This window comes from Elaeis guineensis, chromosome 3 (genome assembly GCF_000442705.2).
Source record: "Elaeis guineensis isolate ETL-2024a chromosome 3, EG11, whole genome shotgun sequence".
Classification (NCBI taxonomy): domain Eukaryota; kingdom Viridiplantae; phylum Streptophyta; class Magnoliopsida; order Arecales; family Arecaceae; genus Elaeis; species Elaeis guineensis.
Window position 1 is genome coordinate 11,048,473 of NC_025995.2, and position 17,275 is coordinate 11,065,747.

Here is a 17,275-nt window from a genome sequence, read left to right on the forward strand (position 1 = left end):
GTCTATTTTTTTTTTCTCTACGGCTCTTCAGCCTCTGCTATAGATAAAGATCTACAGAAGACCCTTAAGATATAAAATCTCCTCTCGCCCTACTTCTCTGTTAAATTCTGACGAACGTCAGAAGATCCCCATCAGAACATCTCAGTCGAAGATTTTTTGCAGATTGTTATGTCCGTCATTCAGTTACCGCTAAGCTTTGCCAATCCAATATGAGATAAAATTCTACCGCAATATCATTAAAATAGATTAAATTACCACTTTTTCAGTTGTTTACTAATCCAACCCTCTCAGGCAAATCCAATCAAGGAGGACGAAAACCAATAATTTTTATCCAACATCAAGAGAAGTACATACATGATTGCACGACCGCGCGCGCGCACAGAGAGAGACAAAAAGAGAGAGAAAAGAGAAGGAGAGAGAGAGAACCCAAATAAAATTCAGAAAGGTCTTCTGTCAAAGATTAACCATAACTAAAATACACTTGCTCACAAAGAATTATGCAATTCATATTTGAAAAAAAAATGAGACATACATGTACTGAGTTGGAGAATTCAAGGAAAGATGCATACTCCGTGTACATATAGTTGGACTAGGCATAAAGCCAAATTCTGTGATTCAGATGAACAAGAACAAGCTTCATCCTATTGATTAGGTAAAGAAATACTCTAATCAATGAGAGCTCTGGATCTGTTGCAGGATTTATCAAGATGTACAAAACACACATCATTTGCTGACAAAGGTGGTAAACTTGACTAAGGACAAAAGCTTGAATATTTTGGCCAATTTGATGGCTGTGGAAAGATTTGTGGTTTACAATGTTTCAGAAGGCTTCCGAACTGCTCGGAGCTGCACAGAATTTTCAAAGCAGTGCTCAAAGCCATAATGTGGATCCCTCTCATACCATGTTTCTTCTCGCACATGAGTGTCCCAGTGCTCCCCGCTGCTGCTTTTGCCATACTTGTGCACCCACCCAGACCCATTGTGTTGCTCTCCCCACGTGCGATTCCACCGCTCACCATACTGCCCTTCCCACCAGGTCTCACCCTGCTTCACTCCATGCCCATTCGAATCGAAGTGCTCATCCCACTTGTCCCCCCATTTTGACCACCCATCACCTTCTGACCGCTCAGCCCATTTGTCGGTGTACTTCATTGTACTGCCTTTCCCGTCATACTTCTCACCCCACCTGCAAAAAATAAAAGTAGAAAAAAATGGATTTAGACCACAAAATATAGTGATAAAGGCCTGCTGATAATTAATTGTCCCTACAAGAAATTGTTCAAGCGAAGCTCAATTGATCACTAAATGCAAGAAAGAAAAACATATTTACATCATTCCCTGAATCTGGTTATTAGCTACTCACTGCAAACTAATGGATCAGCAATCACAAAGAGGTCCATGCTCACTGTTCACACTAAAGAAATCTTCAAAACATAATGTTTCTAGAAAGATGGAATTGGCAGTGTTCGATTTTAAACAAGAACCCTGTTTGACAAACTTGACTCCAAAGAAGGGAGGAATTCTTTATTTTGATTTAAACAAACAAAGATATATTCATTGTTATGATCAGCCTGGTTTCTGATCCTGAATAGACAGAAAGGTTTAAGTCATCATGGAAAGGCACACATAATTCAAGATTGGAAACATGGGAGATGGGTGGCTTGGTCAAGTTAGACCAACAGTTCCAGCTGTTCCCAAGGCTAACTTGCAAAGGTGTAAAGGCATAAAATTAAGAAATTATCCACAAGTTCCAATGATCCTCAGCTAGCATCCACAGTCTTATGAGAATCTTGGGTAACTCATTTTCTTCAAGTAAGAGAGAAGCATATGCTGAAAATGCCACTTCTTCAACAGAAAGGTCTTGGCAAAGGAGTCGAGGACTCAGACACATCAAGAATGCACTCTACACTACTAATTGGGTTCATGGTTATCAATCTAATTTGTTTACTTGCTGGGGGATCATCCCATCACCAGATCAAAACATAAAAACATTAAAGTTTGAACAAATCAAACGATTCTAATGGCGTGAAAGATAATAGGTCTCTGCAAATAGTGAATAATGACACATGCATACATACACAGCTTCAAGGAAACATATCATCACTCCTAGAATAGACAAATAACATCTACACTTAATTTACAAAACAGATAAGATCGATGGTTAGTTTACAAAAAAAATAAGATCGATGCTTAATTTACAATCCACTAGATAGATAGATACAGACTACATGGTCAACAGATTTCATGATAGAAAGCAAACTTAGTTTATGTTTGGTTGCAAGGGAAAATTTTCCTGCTTTGGAAATATTTTCTTTGCCCTTTTCCTCAGATCTTGTTGCAACTAAACATACCCTTGTCTGAAAATAAAAGGCAAAACACACAGACGTAAAAGCAGAGACAGCTGCAGTCACACATTCACATGTACTTATCACCATATATATCACATCATCTCTATCACCCTATCTCCACACATAGTTCGCATTCATCAAACCTTATGACTAAATGATTCTGAAACATCACAATGAAATAAAAACAGGATTTATCAATGTCCATGGGTTCTTTTCTGACTGCAATGATAAACTAGATCTGACAACAGAAGACCAAAATCTTACCTCTCATGCCAAACATGAGCATGCCCAGCCTCCAACGGTGTGTTTGGGTCTATGCAACACCACTTGTGGGCCCACTTCTCAATTGGCCAGAAGCATCATAATGTTCCCACCATTTTTCTTGCCATTCATCACCCTTGCCATTATTTCCCCACTTGTCTGCAGTCTTCTCAATATGCACAAGCCCACTACTGAGGTCCTGAAGAAGTTAAGATTCACAAATAACACTTCAAAAGTTTGGCCTCAAAGAGCATGATATTGCTGCAAATGATTTACTTATTGAAGCTTTGCAGTTTCCCCCCACCCATATTATAACAAATCAACCATAAGTGATATCATTGTTTATTTTGTTGGTTATCATGTGTAAAATTAAAGCTGGTTGTACAACAATAGATCAAGAAAATATACACTAGATAACATGTAAAGTTCCATTTTTTAAATTTTGTGATATCCCAATAAATGCGGTCCAGGTAAGTTTTTATCAGAGGCAAGAGTCACCAAAGAAAAGGTAGAGAGAACAACTAGCCCAAGGAAATTTTGCAGCACTTTTTCATTTAGAAGAGAAGGATATGAGTAATTTTGAAAATTTAAAATCCACAGAGAGTTTATGGTTGCTCTAGAAAGCAAGATATATATAGTACCAACTCATGGCAAAAACAACATAATTTTAGGTTTTGAAGAGACTTAAGAATCACCTGCCACATTGATTCCTTCCAATACTCACGCCAAACATTTCCATTTGCATCACGGCCCGATTTCTCTGAACCTAGCTCTTTGTAATCAAACTGATCAGCCGCCTCCCAAAACTTATCTTCCCACTCAACCGTTCCATCAGCACTGACCCCTCGAGTTAATGTCCATTTGCAGATCACCCCATCGGGTCTTTGCTCTGTATCTGTCTCTCTCCACCACTTTGAACCATCTGGATTCATTCCATGTGATGATGCTTTGTTTCTCTTACCGAGGATTTCAGCAGCCTCAGCTGCATGCTTGGAGAATAGCACATCAAGGTTACTTTCCTCAGCTGCAGTAGACATATCTGAAGCAGTTTCTTGACCCACTTTTTCAAACTCCACAAGTGACTGAAGAGGAGGAAGAGGGGCATTATGTGTGCTTTCAAATAAGGTACTCTCGAAAGGGATGGCTAAAGAATTTACAGAATGCTCTTTTTCGATCAATGAACCAGATGGATTTGGAAATGAATTAATTTCTGCACTGGCATCGAGCTAGTGACATCATCATTTGGTCTGCTTTTACTATCTGGGGGAGGTGACCATGACCAAAAATCTGGACCAGGTGTTCCATGCCTTGAAGTTTCTGGTTGATACAGAGTTGAATTTCCACCTTGCAATCCTGGTCATATTGACGGATCCAAAAGTTATAACCATCAGGTCAATTTAGTCTACGCAATTATACACATGACTTGAACCATTTTGACAAAAAGATAGAGCATCTCATTCCTCTACTGCAATCAAGCTATAAGAGTAGCCAGCAGATGAAGCAATCACAGTACCAGCATGAGAAGGATCAAAAATATAACACAAACAACCTTTTTCTTTTATGATTTCTGTTTTAAAATAATCATATCATATTTCAAAGAAAAAAAGAGTAAATAAGCCCTAGAACTATTGCTCTATAAACAGTGCTATTCTTGAAAATGTTTTATCACCCAAGAGAATTACTTTGAGACAAGAACTCTATGGAGCAGTTTGGATGCCAGGATAAATTATCTGTCAGATATTTCCATAGATGGTTGCCACGTGAATGAGTTGGGAATTAGATAACCAGTGGAAGGAAAGAGTCCTTCCTATTTAGGAAACTTAAAATCATGAAATCCAAAAAAAATTAGGATAAAGAAAATCACGTTTTCAATGGAACTGGGCATCCTGGTTTTCTAGGATTGTGCGTCCATGGAAGCCCTGAGGAATCAATTTCTTCCAAAATTTCTATTCTCCATACGGCACCTTTTCCCCACAACCTTGGCCAAGGGTCTACTTTATTCCATGGACAACTTGTGCCTGCATCAAAACAGGTCCCCGGTGGTGCTTTTTCATGAATGTACACCCACTTGCTAAGGGAGTCAAGTGATGTGCCACTGCAATTAAAACTTTCTAGCCCATTTGCGCCGGGTTTCTCCCAGCTTCCTTCACCTGTTGCAATGCAAATTGACCTGGCTGTAAAGCATCACTTCTTCTCTTCCACGGTGTGCATGCAAAAAAGTGAACCCAATAAATCTCCTAAAGGATCAGAATATTATATGCTCCAGTATGTTAGTTGGAAGCAGCTCTTCACTGAGGAGCCTGCCCATTTGTTTACTTGCAGCCAGCAATGTCAGATTCCAATTTACTTATTATGTTTTTAGTTCTGAATAAGCAGTTCTAGTAAAAACCAGTCCAGTCTCTATAATAATTTCAGATCTTTGGGGGCACTTTCGTAATTCCATTGCATTCATGTCACACAATCTTGTTTCATTTTTTTATCTGTTGCTTTTGGTGTTTGATTCAGGGGAAAATGTTATAGAAGCCTGTTGTCAAGGCCATTCACAGTCTTCTCATATATTGCATGGTCTCAGAGATTTTAACTGCAGTGTATCATAAGCATGCTGGATAGGGTCCGCAAGGTATGTATATTGTATCTTACTCCGCTGATGTTAAAGAAACACCTAAAGGAAAAAATATAAGAGACTAACAAAAATACACAACTAGCACACTAACATATGTGAGGATACATATTTCAATTTGGCACATACAGTACTATTAATTGCTTTATTTTAAAAATTAGAGTCATGTTTAAACACCCAAATTATCTTTTGAACCAGCTGAATGTATTTAGCTCCTTAATCAATGTTAAAGACCTATGGTAATTACATTATCAGGATATCAGGAGCCCTGAAAAGTAAACATGAATAGCAGTATAGTAATTAGATATATGCACAATGCTAAATCTCAAATGTAATTACAAGATCACATGACTATATCTCCATCCATCATTGTACCAGATGCCCGGAAGAGTGGTAAATGTCGGCATTTGGCACCAAATCAATGGAAGATATATAGCAATACTAGAGGACACCCATGTATAAATAGCATCACACCACTCCCAATAGTATACTATGGTCAATATTACAAAGCATCATAATTGATCCTGCAGAACCATCAAGTTATTAAATCCTGAAGCATGCCAAGTATCATTCAAAAGATTCTATAATATTGGTAGTATATATTTCCTACCATCTCGTGACCGTAGGAGTTAGCCATAGGGGTCATAAACTTTGAGACTCAGTTGATCGTCATCTACTTGGATGCAAAACCATATGTGGAGTAAATGTTGGGTGTCCCCAAAAAATAAATTTGTGCTAATATGGTCCCATAAATGTTGGGCTCCCATTGCCATTTATTATCTTCTCCACACTCCTCATCATCCCCACTTTTGCTTGGCTTCATAAAGAGATCCATGAATTTACTAAAGGATATGCTGGATATTTCGAAACTTTGCTAAGATAAATCGCTTATGATAAAATCAAGGCAAGTTAATGGCCTTAAAGTCATTCACACTCATGGAAAAGGTCTACTGAAAAATAATTGAGGCATTAACAATCCCCAAACCACCAAAATTATGTTTAGCAAGACAGATAACACCTTGGCACCACGGTTCATAACCTTGAAAACACACTAATGGACAACTTTATGTGTTTTATGATTGATCACGAACCTTAACAAATTTTAAATCCCCAAAATATTGATGATGGACAAGCATCAGCACTCCCAGTTGTTTGCAGGTAAGCAATGTAAGAACAAAGTGACAGTTTTATTAGTGTCATATGGCAAGTACATTTATCAATTTGGTGGCACAGCTTATCGCATACTAATGTTGCACTAGAATCAAACAGCTTACTGGATCAGAGAGAACACCTAAGCTCACTAGATCAAACAATTCTATCTCAAGCATCAAGATGCTCTTTAACATGTTAACCAGAAAATGAGCATAAAACATGATAAACCATAATTTTCAGATGACCATGCTAGCAATTCAGCTTATGATAGGAGAGTTACATAAACTAATTTCTAACCAAAAGAGCAAGGAAAAATGTTGAAGCATTATTAGTAACCTTTCAAAAAGAGGTTGGAACATATAAAGGTCTAATGAAACTTCAAAGATGAAACACCAAAACCAGATAGGAGCTGAAAAGTAAGACGGGGATGAAGATCAGATAGCAAATGTCCCTAGCCAAAAAGCTTAAAAACTTCAAGAGAGAGAAATACATACAGAGGAAGCTCAAACACTTCAACATAGGAATGGCATATAGATTCGAAATCTTTTATGAAACATAAATTGCCATAAACATAGATTGCCACATAGACTGCACCCAAACAGAAGGCAAAAGAACCTAAATAAATATGTAAGAAAAATCCATAACCAAGGTATATCGTACCAACCCATACCATACCGTACTAGTAAGATATCAATACATTGCTAAGGTCTGGTTTGGTATCAATAAGTTGCTAAGGTCTGGTTTGGTAATATAAGCCGAACCGGTCTGTATCAATCTGAATTGAGAAGGATTGTCTTGTACCACCCATACTGACAAACACCACCCAGTTTTAAGGCGATACTGTGGTTGGGAGTAAGAAAAAGGTATTAGCAGCCTGTGTTGATATAGGGTGCATATCGTACCGACCATATCATCTAAAAGTGGTAATGTATTTGTAGGTTTACGGTGCCGCTTTTAAAGATGAACAAAGCGTAATAGAAACAAAGTTCCTTACACATAATTGAGTGTCAGGTCGTCAGAAGAATCTAATAAAATGACTTTAAGGAAATACATACTAACCATGTCGTTATCCTCATTTTTGTAATTATATAAGGATGTGCTCATGTGACAAATAGATCAGTTGGACCAATTGCCCCTAGAATAAGACTTGGCCGTTGATGTTATGTCAGATTTCTTGACTCTTTATCTGTACAAGTGCCAAATTTTGTCAATCTTGAATAGAATGGTTAAGTGTCATCATGGCTTCAACAGTCAAAAAGAGCATAAGTTATCAAAGAATCCAACACGTCAAGAACAACAAAATTCACATATTTTTCATAGAAATAATTCAGGAAAGATTCTTGTACATATGCAAGGAACTGGTTTTAACAACAAATTATCCAATTAAAGCACAAAGGGGAGATGAGTGCGTTTCAACACTCAAGAAAGTAGAAGCGCCAAAATGTCCAATGACAAAGATCAGCTAATTTCTGGAACATATAACTTGATCAGTGAATTTAACTCAAACAAGATCAGATTGCTTACCCAAATAATCAATCTTCTTAACATAAAATGCCACCAAAACACAAATCCAAGAGGGTTTAATGCAAACCTTGCCGTCCCGGAGCTACTCCCGAGGCGGCGTCCGGTACTTCGGGGCGATCCAAGCCGTCCGATAGCGAACCGGCGGCGGCCGGTGGCCTGGCAGGCGGAGGGGACTCCTGGAGGAGGGCGCGTGCGGCGGCGATCGCGGCAGCGGCGCGGTCGATGATCTGCAGCCTTTGGATACGGTCCCGCTCCTCCTTGGGGACGTTCAGGATCTTCTCGAACCGCTCCGTCTTCCGCCCAGCGAGTCCTCGCCCTCGCCATCGCCGCCGGCGAGCCCCCCCCAGGGGCCTTCAGCGGCGTTTTCGGTGATCCGGCGGAACTCCTGGGACTTCCGTTCGCGGTCGACGGCCTTCCTCCACATGTGGAGGTAGGAGTCGCCATTGTCGGAGGAGTGGGTCCGGTGGGCGGAGCACCGACGCCTTCGGGTGCTCCACGGGGCAGGGAACCGGGGGCCGCGCATGTTGGCGTGCGCGGAGGTGCTAAATTGGGCCGCCATTCTTGGGCAGAAGAGGCGTTTGGAGTGGAGAGTTGGGACCCGGACGGGGGATTTTATAGACTTCTTTTCTTTCCTTGGCCACTTTTTTATTTTTCTGGGTTTAAAGAAAGATTTGTTTCTTGGATGTGGAGAAAGGAAGCGATGCTTCCTCTGATGATTTTATGTGAATTTTTCTCTTTTTCCTCTGAAGAGAAAAAGATAGAACAGGGTGACGTGGCAGCTTGGCACGTGACAGATAGTGAAACGTGTCCAAGCGGATATCATGTTAGCATAAGAAACTTTGTACAAGTTGTTACTCCTTTAATGCAAGTTCCCTAACTTGATAGAGCACAATAATCAGGGAGGGAATAATGCTAACATATTTATAAACTCGCACATATCCTAGCTAGCTTATGGTAGTAAACCCCTAAGAATTGACTAGATAATAGCCAGGTGATAGTATCAGAAGCTAAATAATAATTAGAGAAGCTTTATCCTTTGTAATGGGGTCAAATATACGAAGATCGGCTAAGATGATGCCACGTGACAAGTTTTGAGAAAGATCAAATAAGAGTTAAGAGATAAATCAAAAAATGACTGTTTATAATATGTGCCACGTCTTAAAAAAGAAAGATGTGGATAAAGATAAGTCTATCATGAATTTAGCTTATTTAGAGGCTATGCTAATTGAAGGTTGATCATGTTATTTGTGTGAAAGCCATAGGCCTAATATGAGAAATGACCTAAAAAACGTGAGAAGTGGAGATGGTTACCGAGAGACCAAGACATGGGAAATGGATGTAAATTATTAACCACGGCAACCATTAGAGGAAGTAGACATAGTGGTGTTAACAGAGGATGACAAACGCCAATGATTAAGACCGAAAGGGTTAGATGGCAGCAAGTCCTACTACTTTGATCTTCAGGGACTCTCAACAAAGATAAATACAAGTTAGAAGTTACAAACTATGAACTAAATATAAAGGCGCTAAAGGCAATTGAAAAATAAATTAATAAAGAATTGGTAATTAATTTAATCAATGGCTGAAAGATCTATTTTGGGAGTTACAACTTTATATGTGTGTGTTCGTTCTCAACTATCGGACATTCGTCTCTTTCCAACTTTGACACCTATCATTATCAACTATCACCACTCCATCCATTTTCTTCCAACAATTGTCGCAATCGATTTTACTCATTCATCCTACTTTCAATCCATTGTAACCATTCATCCTGCTTTCCATGTTCTGTATCCAAGTAACCATCTCACATTCGCACATCTTCACCTTTTACTTAGCTGATGGCTTGAATCGTACCAGCTGCAAAACTTGATCAGTCTTTATCTCACACCCTCAAATAGACCATATTTACAATTAGCTGTTATTGCTGAAATGTAGCAGTCCGAGAGGAGCGGGATTGGGATCTTTAAAACTTTAGACAAATATATGCATTAATTTCAGTTTTATTATATGAGAGTGAAGTATATGCAATGAGAAATTACTGAATTAAAATAAAAGATATAAAGCAAGAGAATAAAATAATGCATAATCACAAACATATCAATTTTGTAGTAGTTTAATGTCAAAATCAATACCTACGTCTACTTCCCAAGATTCTTTATTTAAATATTTTAACTATAATCCACTTGATTGTAGTTTAATTGTTTTACGTAGGCTCACAATCAATCCGGTCGAGTTTTAACTCAGATAATCAATCTCAATCTTCCTAACTAAGTCACTCTTAGGCTTAGTCACAAACCATCCAATTCGAGTTTAAACAAGCTTATCCCACAACTTTCTAACCTAAGAAACTTGTAACAGAAAACAATATGTATAATAAGTAAGGAGAAATTGAGCCAGAGTTCAAAAAAAAAGTAGCTTGATGAAGCATAGAGAAGCCATGAAAAATTTACTTTGGATGCTTTGATTTCTTCTTTTTTATGATTGAGAGGGAGTTAAGTGATGGCTAATTGATTCAATCTTTGGTACCTCAGCAATAATAGCTTTTGTTAAGAGTAATTTGTAATGGACCGATGATATATGAAGATTCAAGTCCATTATGATCCATCGGGTCTATATCAGCACATCTCAAACGGCCTAATTGTTGTGGTTTGCCCGACCCATGGTTGGCAAATATCTATTCCGACCCTTGATCGGAGGCTATTCTCTCCAACCCCTCGTTGGCATGTTCTTGATTCGACTTCTGATCTAAAAGAGCTAGTCGGAGTGCATACCTTAAATAGTACAGTCGCATGATAGATTATGACTTGTCTGACCCCTAGTCGGCCAGTCTTTGATCCGACCCCTAGTCAGATGGTTCTTTATCCGAATCCTGAACAGAAAAGGTTTGGTCCGACCTTTGGTTAGAGAACTTGCTGGTCGATCTCCAGTCACATCTGATCTCTACTTGGCTTGTATATCGAAACAATCTCTGGTCAGTATAACAACTGCGAGTCGGCTAGTCTTTCGGATCAATCTATCTGACCGAGTCTTGGTTGGAAAACTATCAGTCCCAACTTCTAGTCGACCGGCAACTGGCTTTGAGTCCTAGTCGGCACACCACGCTCTTTGATCTCTCCTCAGAAGCATTTTGACTAGGCTCAAGTTCAAAAGGCAGACACCAACTAACCACAATTGTCAATCCTATCTGGATGCAACTGTCTGATTTTGAGAATCTTGCAAGTATAATCGTTTGATCTTGAGAATCACAACCAAATAACCGTATCAGATTCAGCCAGCTTATGTTTCAAGAATGGTTACATAGCTGTCTCCTCTATAAATACTCAAACCCCAAGGATCCAGGTAAGTAGTCCATCTCATAGAGCTAAAAATTTTGCTTCCCTGTTTGCGCATTCTGACTTGAGCATCGGAGGGTCTTCGCCGGAGCACAATCCTCTGGTCCGAATTTTTTTGCAGATTGCTTCAATGCTACACCTCCTTGTCTTCCGACGTCAATCAGAAACAAGCCGCAATAGATAGAGGAAGGACCGAATCTCAGATCCTATAAAAGAAGCGGATAAGTTAGAAATTCTTAATGATGGCTTCACGCAGGACATCCTTCCAGCGAACCAACATCTCCACCTCCCGATAGGTACGGAATGAAGTAAACAACTCTGCTCCTACACTTCCAGCAACGATGGAAGTTCCTACACCGGTATAGCAACACGCAGCGGTGATCGTGGAGCAATTCAACCTATTTTTTCAATAAGTATAACAACTCACGGCTGTCATTCAGACAGCGATCCAACCTCCGTCGGTACCACAACCGGCGAATCAAACCCAAATCCCTCCGGTCCAGCAACTAGAGGCAGATCAGACCCAAAAACCAAGGAGATGGTGGTCTCTGAGTCCTCACTCGGGGTATGATTCAACCCCCGACTGATACTCTCCTCCACGCTCTGAAGCGCATACCAACTGAGATGTGGAAGTTGAGTGAAGACTTCAAAAAATGGTTCAGAAGGTCTAGCAGATTTGTAACAACCCGTCAGCACCATCCGATGGGTACAATTCTGAACTATTTTTTATAGCAAATATTCTTCAGAAACCTATCCCACCAAACTTCAAGGTCCTCAACTAAAGAGCTACGATGGAACCACAGACCCCGTCAATCATGTCAACAGCTTTCGAGCAGTCATGCTCTTTCAGAAAGCCTTTGACACATCCTATGCCGAGCTTTCTCCTCCACTTTAAAGGAGGCAGCCCGACATTAATATTCTAGTCTGAAGCCGACTTCTATTCATTCTTTTCGATAGCTGAGCTACGCCTTTGCTGCCCATTTCATTACCAGTTGGCGGCAACAAAAGTACTCGAACTACCTCGAGATCATCAAACAAAAGGAGGGTGAGTCCATTCGATCTTACGTAGCTCAGTTCAACAGAGCTATGTTAGAAGTCCGCAACCTAGATTACTCGGTTGCAATGTCTGTCTTGAAGAGCAGATTGTTGATGGATAACTTCAAAAAGTCACTGTTGAAGATCTTTTCTCAGGATTTTCCAGAAATACTGGCGCGAACAAAGAAATATGCCTGATTGAAAGATTCTCTGAAGGAAGAAACAGTCCGAATAACCCCAATTATGGGGAATCAAGAGTAGAGCAGGGCTCGCTCGTCCCAATGAAATGATGAAAATCGCTGCTATTCAAGATCCCCACTGAGGAGAAGAAATATTTCATCGAGGAGGAATCGTTCACCTTCGAGATGATTCGGCGATCTCACTCCTTTGAATACTTCAAGGAGAGAGATTTTGATGGAGGTGCGAATTGAGCTACCTCTGCCTCCAAAGATGCAGACAAGCCCGGGGCACCGTGATCCAAACAAGTATTGCCTCTATCATCATGACCACAGTCACGATATCGAAGAGTGTTACCAGCTCAAAGAGGAAATTGAGCATTTGATTCGAGAAGGGAGGCTAGATCGGTTCATTCGACGATAAGATCCTCCACGTCGATATCCTCCAAGAGTCGGACAGCAGTAGTGGAGATGTCCCATGCTTCAGCAGTGACAGTGCCAGCCCCTTCAACCTTAACCTCAATTGGCACCAGCATAACCACAAGCGGAGGGATAGGTGGTAGCAGAAGATCGACCCTTGCAGGATGAAATTCACATGATAACTGGAGGATTGTCTGGATCGATGGAGCCACATGCGGTGAAGAGGCCTCAGCTCGAGGAGCCAATAATCTTCACCGAATAAGATACTGAAGGTGTACAAATCTCGCACAATGATGCGGTGGTTATTACTGCTAATATCGCTGACTATAATGTACACCGCATATTTATTGATAATGAAAGTTTTATCGATATTTTGTACTTTGCTGCTTTCACTGCAATGGGATTTGTTCTAGAGCAGTTAAATAAATTCAATACTCCGATCCAAGATTTCTCTGAAAGTTCGATGATAACGGAGGAAATCATCGGACTGCCCCTTATGGTGGGAACCAAACCCAAGCAGATGACCATCCGCATTGATTTTCTTGTGCTTAACCTACTGTCAACCTACAATGCAATACTTGGCAGACCAAGTCTAGGGGCACTGAAGGTAGTGGTGTCAAGCTACCACTTGATGATGAAGTTTTCGATGGAAGCTGGAGTGGGGCAAGTCCGAGGCAATCAAGCCATGGCCCGATAGTGTCTCGCTGCTAAGCTATAGGTGAAGGAACAGCCGGCAGTGCCCTAACCTGAACTCCTAATAGGTTTGGATGCCCGCGATGATCTGCCTAGGAAGCATGCTCGACCGTCCGAGGATCTAGTGGAGATCCCTTTGAGGAACGAAAATCTCCATCAAACTATGAAAATCGGGTCATCCATAAATCAGGTAACCAAAGCTCGATTAACTGCTCTTTTACAGAAAAATATGGACCTGTTCGCTTGGACAGTGGCAAATATACCTGGCATAGATCCGAAGGTGATGACCCATCACTTGAGAGTATCTGACCTTCCGCCTTATAAAGTAGAAGAAGAGAAGCTTTGTCTCAGAGTGCCAAAAAGCAATTGCTGAGGAAGTGGATAAGTTAGTCAAGGCCAGTTTCATCCGAGAAGCAATATATCCTGACTGGTTCGCCAACATGGTGCTAGTCAAGAAGGCGAACAGAAAATGATGCATGTGCATCGACTTCAATGACTTGAATAAAACCTGCCCAAAGATAGTTATCCTCTCCCTTAGATAGATCAATTGGTGGATGCCACTTCTAGGCACGAGCTCCTCACCTTCATGGATATCTTTTTCGGTTATAACTAAATCCAGATGGCACCAAGGATGAGGAGAAAATGACCTTTATTGTTGACTCTGGGCTCTATTGTTACAGGGTGATGCCCTTTATGCTAAAAAATGCTAGGGCAACATACCAGTGACTAGTGAATAAGGTATTCAAAGATCAAATTGATCGCAACATGAGGTCTATGTAGATGATATGTTGGTAAAAAGTCAAACCACCCTAGATCATATAGCCGACCTCCAAAAAATCTTCAGCATCCTATGTCGATTTCAGATGCGGTTGAATCCCATAAAATATACCTTCAGAGTTAGCTCTGAAAAATTTCTCAGATTTATGATCTTCCGACAAGAATTGAGGCAAATCCGAAGAAGATTAAGGCGATTCTGAAGATGTTCCCATCAAAAAATGTAAAGAAAGTCCAGTACCTCACCGGAAGGATCGTCTCACTCAATCATTTCATCTCTAGATTGGCTGAGAGATGTTTGCCTTTCTTCCAAACTCTTAAGCAGTCGAGAAACTTTCAATGGACGATTGAGTGTCAGAAAGTATTTGAAGAGTTGAAGCAATACCTTAGCTCGGCACCCTTACTTACAAAGCCCCAATCTGGAGAAGAATTGCTACTCTACCTTGTCGTATCTCCAACAGCAATTAGTTTGGTTCTCATCCGGGAAGAAGGATGAATCCAAAAACTAGTATATTACTCAAGTAAGATCTTTCAAGATGCAGAAACTAAGTACACAAAGTTGAAAAAATTAATATTAACTTTGGTCGTTACGACAAAGAAGCTCCGATCCTATTTTTAAGCTCATACAATAGTATTACTCACGGATCAGCCAATTAAAGCAGTCCTCCACCATCCGGATACATCTGGATGGATTATAAAATGGGCCTTACAGCTCTCTGAGTTCGACATTAAGTTCCGTCCAAGGCCTTCAATTAAAACTCAGGTCTTGGCGGACTTCATCCTTGAGTGCACCATCCCTGATGAGGAGGGTTTGGAGGCTGTCGAGGGTGGCTCAATGGCATTAGAGGAACAAATAAATATAAACCCTGATCCTGAAGAGTGGATTCTTCATGTGGATGGATCTTCCAATTCATCGAGATCAGGAGCTGGGATCATCTTAACCGGATCGAAAGGTGATGTGGCAGAGTACGCTCTGCGGTTTGAATTTTCAACCACCAACAATGAAGCAAAGTATGAGGCTTTAATTGTTGGGCTTAGACTTGCAAAGGATGTGAGAGCCAAACACTTAAAAGTCTTCAGTGACTCTCAACTGGTGATGGGACAAGTTAAGGGTGAATATGAAGCTCGACAGGAAAATATGAAGAGGTATCTCGAAAAGATGAAAGAACTAACCATATCTTTTCTAAACTTTAATATCCAACAGGTATCTCAGACATAAAATACACGGGCGAATGCGCTGTCAAAGCTAGCAGCCTTTCTATCACCCAAATTCCAAAAAAAAATTACATCGAGATATTGAAAACCTCAAGCTTGGAAGAACCTCTTGCTGTCCAGTAGATTGATGAAGAACCTTGCTGGATCGATCCCTTGCTAAAGTACCTTAAGTCGGATGAATTACCACCTAACAGTCGGAAAGCTTGAAAAATCTGCAAGTAGTCTACCTGCTATGTGCTTCATGACAACAAGCTGTATAAGCGATCTTTCTCTCTTCCACTTTTGAAGTGTCTGCGATCGTCTGAAGCAAACTATGCACTAAGAGAGATCCATGAGAGAATTTATGAAAATCATTTGGGTGCAAAGACTCTTTCTTACAAAATCCTCCGACAAGGCTATTATGGACCTTCGATGCAAAAGGATGCCTCCAATTTTATTAGAAGGTGTGATTGCTGTCAGAGAATTTTCAATATTCAACATCAACCAGTGATGCCCCTTACTTCTATCGCCACTCCATGGCCTTTCACTCAGTGGAGAATGAATATTTTGGATCTTTTTCCTCAGGCCTCAGGTCAGCGTAAATTTCTCTTGGTGGCCATTGATTACTTCACAAATGGGTGGAGGGCCCCTAGCCCATACAATAGAGGCTAAAGTTAAAAACTTTATCTAAAAAATTATTATTTGTTGCTATGATCTCCTGAGGGTGTTGGTAACTGACAATGGTATGCAGTTCAGTGATTTTTGACTTCGAGAATTCTATGAAGATCTTGGAATTGAATAATGCTTTACTTCAATTGGACACCCACAAACAAATAAGAAGGCTGAAGTGACGAACGGGACTCTCTTGCAAGGTTTGAAGGCTAGACTTAATCAGACTAGGGGGTCTTGAGTGGATGAGATGTATTATATTTTGGGGACATACCGAACAACTCAGAGGATTTCGATCAGAGAAACTCCATTCAATCTTGCATTCAAAATCGAAGTAGTTATACCGATTAAGATCGGACTTCCTTCCCTCAGGGTCAAGGAGTACAATGAGGACACCAATTCAAAATGGTTGCGAACCAACCTTGACTTGGTTGAGAAGAGTAGGAAACAAGCTGTCATGCTAATGGCCTCCTACTGACAAAGGGTGGCTAAATACTATAATTTTTGAGTCAAATCTAAAAAATTTCGAGTCAGTGATTTGGTGCTGCGGCGCACAGAAGTCTTACAGCCCATGGAGCGGAGAAAGTTATCACTTAATTGGGAAGGTCCTTATCAAGTAGATGAGATGGTACATTCTGAAACTTATGAAACTTATAAACTGAGATAGCATGATGGATCTCCACTTCAAAGACCGTAGAACTCAGCTAACCTCCGCGTTTATTACTAGTGATATTGTAATTTTACTGAACTATATGCATGAACGAACACTCCAATTTATCAACATCGGTACTTTCACATATAAGTGAGAGTAATACCAATGAGGGGATTATATTTAAACTCAATCTTTGATTAATTTTGAGATGTTAAAAGCCTTTGATCGGTTTATATTGAAATTCGATCTTTGATCGGCCTTGAGATGTCAAAAATCTTTGATCGGCTTATATTGAAACTCGACCTTTGATCGATTTTGAGATATCAAAAGTTTTTGATCGGTTTATATTAAAACTCGACCTTTGATCGGTCTTGAGATGTGAAAAATCTTTGATCGACTTATATTGAAATTCGACCTTTGATGGA

At 40.2% G+C, this 17,275-nt stretch overlaps 1 protein-coding gene across 1 annotated transcript; it reads right to left on the reverse strand.

Moving 5' to 3' along the window:
* Positions 1-481: 481 nt before the first annotated feature.
* On the reverse strand, positions 482-8,592 carry LOC105042207 (protein LIKE EARLY STARVATION, chloroplastic). Its single transcript, XM_010919329.4, is given in 7 exon segments — positions 482-1,186; positions 2,613-2,694; positions 2,697-2,808; positions 3,305-3,816; positions 3,819-3,962; positions 7,973-8,206; positions 8,209-8,592. Coding segments are annotated over 7 exon segments (1,716 nt in total). The 5' UTR covers positions 8,465-8,592; the 3' UTR covers positions 482-810.
* Between the last annotated feature and the right edge of the window lie 8,683 nt (positions 8,593-17,275).